This window comes from Thunnus albacares, chromosome 9 (assembly GCF_914725855.1).
Source record: "Thunnus albacares chromosome 9, fThuAlb1.1, whole genome shotgun sequence".
In the NCBI taxonomy this organism is placed as follows: Eukaryota; Metazoa; Chordata; class Actinopteri; order Scombriformes; family Scombridae; genus Thunnus; species Thunnus albacares.
The window spans coordinates 28,227,825-28,235,747 of NC_058114.1; the positions used below are offsets into that span (position 1 = coordinate 28,227,825).

General features: G+C 38.6%; 1 protein-coding gene across 1 annotated transcript; it reads left to right on the forward strand.

Moving 5' to 3' along the window:
• Positions 1 to 346: 346 nt before the first annotated feature.
• dpt (dermatopontin) lies at positions 347 to 7,580 on the forward strand. The gene is made up of 4 exons (XM_044362064.1): positions 347 to 874; positions 4,501 to 4,626; positions 5,126 to 5,233; positions 5,450 to 7,580. Exons 1-4 carry the CDS (start codon positions 600 to 602, stop codon positions 5,514 to 5,516), a joined length of 576 nt encoding a protein of 191 aa, XP_044217999.1. The 5' UTR covers positions 347 to 599; the 3' UTR covers positions 5,517 to 7,580.
• The last annotated feature ends 343 nt before the right edge of the window (positions 7,581 to 7,923 follow it).

The window sequence follows — 7,923 nt, forward strand, 5'->3', positions numbered from 1 at the left end:
GGAATTGTTTACAATTAAAAAAAAATATAGAAAGACACTCTTTTATGTGCTTAATACATTTATGATAAATGCCTTTTTCCTCTTGGCTATAGGTTATTCACATTACTGATTGTTACTTAATTGTCATGTTGGTAGATGCTGCCTTAAACAAACATTCATCCCCCAAATACCTTCACATTATTGATATCAATTGTGATCATTCATGATAAAATAAAACTGTTTAATGGCACAAAATTGCCATTTATATTGAAAAAGCTATAAAGATGATCACAGTATAAAGTTAACAACCTGAGCAATTACATTTTTAACACGTAAAGGGGTTCGCCAGAGTCTAATAAAGCTTCGCATAAATATTTGAATTGCATGTAATCTAAAAATCCTGTCTTTTAAGGTGCACCTTTATCTACATTGAGACTTTGTTAATGCTCTATCTCAGAGTCCACCTTAAAATGTTCAGTAAGATCCACTTTTGGATTTGTCCCTTGAGCAGCAAATTACACATCACTCCTGGATATGAAACATCTGGACAACAGGAGACTTGGAGGAGTTTAAAGTGAGGCAGCTGTTGGGAGTGCAGCAGACGGACTGATCTCTTCAACATGAATCCTGTTCTGGTTGTGCTTGTGTCGTCCTTGCTTGCCGCAGTGGCAGGTCAGTCTCACGACCATTATGACATGGGATGGGTCAACGGCTACCGACAGGGCTTCAACTTCCAGTGTCCCCACGGAGAGGTCCTCGTGGCCATCAGGAGCTACTTCAGTAGAGAGGATGGCTCAGACCGCTTGTGGTCGTTTGAATGCCAGCCGGCACCTGAAGGACTGGGGGAGCCCAGTGACTGCTGGTGGGATGACATCAACCGTGCTGGGATGGAGTGGTAGGTTCTCTGTCACATGTGTTTTATTCACTTGTAGACCACCCGTAATCTACTTGCTCTGACTTTTAGAGAAAGTAGCTGTGAGCTAAGTCATGCTGAAAGACAGAGGTTAAATCAGGGAATATGTTGCATGTATTTATAGAATTTAGAGTGTTGGATTAATAAGATTTTTAAAGTTTAATTTCAGTAGTTTTCTTGGTAGTGGATGTGGTGCACAGATATTCAGAATTCACACTCATTAATCAAATGTAACTGTATTTTTTTCCAGTTTATAATAGCAATGTTAACAACATTCAGCAGTCTTGGCCAAATTAGTCATGTAGGAACATCTGAGTCAGATTACCCAGCAAATGTGAAAGTAAAATATCTTTCCTCTCATGTAATATATCAAAATATGCAAGAAAAGTCCAGATTAGCATCTGAAAGGGAAATTTATTGCAAAAAAATATGAAAGCCATGTGAGATTGCACGTCTTTGACACGTTTGTGGGTTATTGTTACAATTAACAGGAGGAAGAACCAATCAAAGAAAGCAATGCCTTTGTCTAATTGCTATATTATGCTCCTTCACTCTAGGACATACTTTGACCAACAACAGAGGTTTAAAGGTCACTATTAGCAGACAACAAAAGCCTATACGAAGCCTGTGTGGAGTTTGCTGCTGAAACTGTTGTATGAACAAAACCACCCCTGTTAAACCACTCGTCTTGTGGGTGGGTGACAAACACACCAATGGAAGACCTCCAGACCTTATTTGGAGCATAAAATGAGGTCTGGAGATACAGCTGCAACCAGAGGATGTCTTTGGTCATTTAAACACCAGCAGGGAGCCAGTTGCACCAGCTATTTGTAAATTCAAATTCAGCCTAGTTATAACGTAAGTGTTTACTAAGTTGAGATTTACACATCACTAAATTAAAACCAGCTGCACCACACAAACTAGTTCTCATGTAGAGATTACTTGTTACTAAATATTTACACCCAGCAGCTGGTACTGTGTAACTGTTTTGTAGCTAACTGAACTGGTTAGCCTAACTGACAAAAGTAACGTTAGCTTGCTAATATATGACCTGTTAAGTGAGGCGAAAAAGAGGCAATATGGGATATTGTCTACACTTTGACCTGACACTTGATAAAATGCTGTTGATGATGTAAACTGGAAAGACTTTGAATTATATTTTTTTAAAAAAACATATTACCTCAAATAACAAAATGTTACATCAATAATGTTAGACTATATCACCTAATAGCATCAGCTAGGTGAGCATAATCAAATATTTCCCATGTAAACTGGATTCTTTTAATTCTGAATGAGAAAACAACCTGATAAAGATTGGACAGAGCGAAATGTTGTAAAATAATAAATATTCCAGCTGTAAGCGAGACAGCATGCGGGAGTTTTCCTCATTTTTATTCAAGATGCGCTTTCCTACAAACCTATTTCTCTCTCTCTCTCTCTTTATATATATATATATATATACATATACATATACATACACATATATAGATAGATAGATATAGATATAGATATATATTGACAACCACAGAAAAAGGGCATGAAATGTAAATGTATGCATAAGGGCTGATTTACACATTTACCAAAGTCTGAAGTTTTAATAGTGCAAACATTTTTATTCACTAGTTCAAACTAGCTAATTGTTACTAAGAACTTACAAAGGACCCCACATACAAACTAATGGATCAATTACTTTACATATAGCTGGTGCAACTCCTAGCTTGCAAAACTTTGAATTGGTCTCTGCTAAAACACACCTTCAACACCAAGATTTCACCTCGAACTTTTAATATGTGTATCTTTTCTGTTACTTTAAAAAAAAAAAGGATTCTGTCCACTGTTTTCTCATTCAGAGGAACAAAGCCAGGTCATCATGGGCCTCTATGAATCGGAATCTCACTCCAAAGCAGCCGTATGTGTATCCAACTGACAGTTCCAGGGAACATGACTATTTCCAGTGAATTTTTGGAAGATTCATCCAACAGACTGTCAATAGCCCCTCAGAGATATACCACTGTATTTTATAAGCCACATGTTGCAGCAATCTCCAGAAATTTTGCAACATGCCATTGATAAAGCAGATAGTAAGTAAGTAAGTAACAGCTTATGGAATAAAAATTGGCAATAGTCAGCCAGTAGCTACATGAATCTATTTTAGCCACTGAAGAAGAAGAAAAATCTTGTGCTAGCCTTTAATTTCCTTCATATGGTTGTCTTCCTTTACACAAAGTCAGGTCTTCTTTAATTTTACCTTGTTCCAAATGCCAAAACCTCACCTAACATGTTTGTATAAACATCAACTATGCTGAAAGTTAATCTAATTAAAGGACTTGGATCAGCCTTTAGAAAACCTGATTGGATGGAGAATCGTAGCCTGGCAGCTTTTGTAAACAGCAACTTGAATCATAAAACTAAACAGATCACTGACTCAGCTATAGCTGCTTCAGATTACTTTGCTGGGTTGAAGAGCAGAGCACATTTGTGCTCTTCAGATTTATTTCAAGTTAAGCTTGACTGCATCCAGCCCATTGATTCAAAGACAAACACTGAATGCTCTCTGTCACTGCCACATCTACTTCCCTTTAACATAGCTGTCTGTTTGAATTGCACTGGCTGAGACATTACCCTGCAGGGAAACTACCCCCATCAGCTCAATAGCTGAAGGCTTTGCCCGTGTTGCCATGACAAACGTCTACACATGCTTCAGCTCCTGCTTCTTGGACCTGGTATTCTTGGATGTGTTGTGGTGACAGGGAAGTGTTTGGGCAATAAACAAACTGCACAAACAACACAGGTATTTAAATTAAAAGATTTGGACACATCTTCTCTTTGTCTAAAATGTTTATCAGAGTTCTACTTATCAAAAGATCTCTCCAATTTTATGTTTGAATGCTTGGAAAGCAGAGAAATTAATGGATTGGAAGTATCTGGAGCGTATGGGATATAGAGTTCAGCATCCTGATCTGAACCCAACCCAACACATGACCTGTTGTCGTAACCCATTGGGTTCATGTTTATTATGCATAAAGCGTCGTCTGCATCGATGCGTGTCATGTGTTGAAAGTTGATACGGATTGTCCACTGGGAAGCAGGAAGATAAGTAGAGTAAAGCCAATGCATTAGTATTAGGCTGGCAAGCTAGCAGTCAGTAACAGATGAAATAAAGCAAAGATCTGCAAAATCCCAAATGATTCGGGGGATGGCCGTTGCATTGCAGAAACATGACCTTGTTGAGACAGATAAAAATGTCCAATCTTCCTCCATGACTCCTACTCTTAAAGAGCATCGCGATTGCCTGTTCAAAGTTCTGTTCTGGATTAACAGTCTGGACTGTTGACAAGATCAGCTGGGAAGGATGTTTGGAGTTTACCAGCCACATTAATCTGGCCAGTATTCAGAAAAGGCAAAGGCAATCTACTGACACATAAAATATATATATATATATTTTAAGATGCTGCAGTGTGTGTATTGCCACTAAACCCATGGTTAATCAGCTGGTAGAAGATATAACGCTATATGTTCTGTGCTGGTGGGCTGGCATGCCACATTCTGTATTGCTGATTTGTTTTATTTTTTTAAAAAAACTTAATGACTCTCATGTGTCTTTGCAGGACTTCTACATGCACCCGCAACGGTCTGGTTGCAGGCATACAGAGCAAGTACTTTGAAAGTGTTCTTGACCGGGAATGGCAATTCTACTGCTGCTATTACAAACGCCGCTGTCCCTACTCCTGCATGTACGTTCTCACAAGGCCAAGATCATGTTTAAGGAATAGTTTGATATTTCGGGAAATCCGCTTATTTGCTTTGTTGTGGAGAGCTTAGCATAAGACTGGAAGCCAGGGGAACCAGCTGGTCTGGCTCTGTCCAAGGGAAACAAACAATCTGTACAAAAACCAGAGAGTAAAAATGACAAGTTCCAGTTTTATGGTTGGTTAAATGCCAGAGTGTTTCTTTGCTTGGACAGAGTAAGGACAGCTGGTTCCATATGCTAAGCTAAGACACAGTACCAGTCAATAGTTTGGACACATTTTCTCATTCAAGTGAATGGGAAGGTGTGTCCAAACTTTTGACTGGTACTGTATATTACACACATATTTAACGGACGTGGGAGTGGTATTAATCATCTAACTCTTGCCAAGAATGTGATTAAGTGCATTTCCTAAACTATCTGTTTGAAGGTTTATAACACTTCACTCGTCAAAACATTAAACAAACTTTGGTTGCTCTCCACAGGAAGACCTCCGACATTCCTGAATACCACGGAGAAGAGGCAGAGCTGGTTATCCCCACTTATGGCTACTTTATCCGAGGTGCCCAGACCACATTCAGTGGTGTGCTAAGGTTTGTTCACAACAGCAGTTTTTTTCCTCCTAATAACTTCTGATCCCACAGTGCAGCAGTTTGGATCTAGAATCTATCCAAAAATTGTAGGAAGGAAAGATCTCTGCAGTGAGGCCTGTGGGACCAGAATTTATTGGCAGACCTAAGCAGAACTAAAACATATTATGATTTATGATTGTTGAACTGACAGAATTTTATCTTGTACTTTGTTTTTAGAGATCGACAGTGGAAGTACATCCTGTGCAGAATGACCGACTTTGATTGTCGATTTGAAAATTTATAGATTTGTGAGCAGCATTTTTTTTTATCCTTTCCATAAACAGTTACTCTTACATTTAGACAATAACACAATACTGAAATTATGCAATACTGATATGGTTCATGTTTTCATTTATGTATTTACTTTTACTAAATGCACCACAGGCATGTGGCATATGCCTATATAATTACCTTTTATGGAACCAGTCTAGCATGCAAAATAACTGCTCATATAAAGGTAGCTGTTAAAATAAACATCAACACAGAGGGTCTACAGGGGATATGGACAACACCCGGCACTCTAGACAGCTTAAGTGTTTTCATTCAGTTTAGGGAGGAACTGGAAGACTATTGGCAGCATGTGAAAGTGGTTTTCCAAAACAAACTTAATCATTTGATGCTGTGTTCATGGTGGTGGAAAACATTGCGTCAGGTACTGCTCTCTTTGTTTGGATCACGTGACATGAACATTTTCATGCATCGTAAAAGCATTCAGTGAGCTGTGGGGCGTGACAGATTGGGATATTGTCTTGGAAGTAACACTCGGAACAATCGTGTGTATGTTGGAAGTTTTGAGAAGCTCTTTCAGAATCACTGGCAACGCTTTGCATGCAATGAAATATGTCCCACACGCTTTCAGTTGACTTTAGTTCCCTCCTTTATTAAACTGTCTTGCCCAGTTTGGCAATTATACCTATATACTGGAACTCATGTAACTATTTCCTTCTTTTGATTGCTTTGTAAGGTCATTTATTTAGTGTACAACTGTGCTGTGCTCAATTTTAGGCATGATTCCAAAAATATGAACAGAAGATATAACATTTGAAAATAAATATAAAAAGAAAAGAATATTCATTGAAAGCTTTTGACTATTAACGTAACTGAATACAATAATACTGTCCTGGGAAATGGTTGTAGGACAAAGGGTAATCTAGCTATGTGAGAGTATAAACCTTCCAAAACCATAAAGAGGATGAACTCAGCCGTGACCATATCAACAGCTCCTTTGGACTTAACTTGGCTGAAAGTAAACTCAACACTTCTTTATATTGCCATAAAACAAAGCTTCAAGACAGAGCGTGTTTGTATGCTGACAAGCTGCTGGAGGGGTTTGACTTCAGGGATTACCATATCGACAGCTAATCAATTTTGTATTGATGTGATATTTTGTAAAATATCGAAAGTGGAGGACAAATCATAAACAAATGTATCTCATGTGATTTTCAGCTCCTCTAAAGCTCACTAATAACAAGTTGTATCTTGTTTATTTAATTCGTACATAGCTTGAAGTATAAAAAGTAGAAATGACAATTGTGGTTTAACGGTTGTTTTGGTTGAGGTGGACTTTTTTTTTAACCTTTAGACAGAACCAGGCTGGCTGCTTTTAGTCGTCATGCTAAACCGATCTCACCGTCTACTGGCTGAAGGTTCATATTCAACAGATATGAGAGTGGTATCGATCTTCTCATCTTATGTTTAGCAAGAAAGCGAGTAAATGTACTTCCCAAAATGTGGAACTACTCCTTTAAGGAAGTTATAGTTATGATTGATCAATCAGTCAAGCCAATTACTAATGTTAAGAAAAGCATGTTTACATTGAGACATGACATTTCATTTTTCATTTTTAACTTTGGAAACAGTAGTTTGAAAAAACAATTCCAACTCTGCTTATTTTTTCTAGATTTTTTAACCATATCACATGATTTTGATGATGAGTTTGAACTTTCATGCTGTAATTTTAAGACGAGGGAAAACTTTGTTGTTGAGGACCACGTGTTACAGTTGACAGCCCAGAGACAGCTAGTATGTGGACATTGAGTTTGGATTGTTTTGTCAAACATGTGTACAAATGCTGTTTTGTTACCATTGACTGACATAAAACTTTCATTCTGGATAGTTGAGAGCTCAGATAGCAAAGTTTACTCCGACTTTCCAACTCCATCAACCACCTCAATAAATGGCTGAATGATGTTCCTGTGAACTCTCCAAGATTAAAATGTTTTTTCCAATACATCCATTAACATCTGAATTCAAGTTGAGTAGTAACCAAGCAAATATGGAAAAATAAAGTGCAACCACTTTGTTCTCACTCTCATTGCACTTGTTGTGAACAGTGCAAGCAGCTCAACTCTCCAATGTGCTGTTAAAATCTATTCAAAGTTAATGGAGTGAGCTGAGTGAAGGTCAGCAGGCTCACTGCACCGTCTTGAAAAGAGCTGGGGACTGGGCCAGTAGCTTTCAGCACTGTTTGTTTATGGCAACTGCTGTGTCAGGGCACAGGGCCAAACACCGCGGCTTGACACAGTTGTCCCCTGAGCCAGTGGCCGATGGCAAGCCACACGCCTTCAGAGGCCTCCTGCCCTCAGAGACCCACAGTCCCTGTGGTGGAAGCCTCCTTCCTGCGCTGGAAACAACAGGGGGATATATTCTCC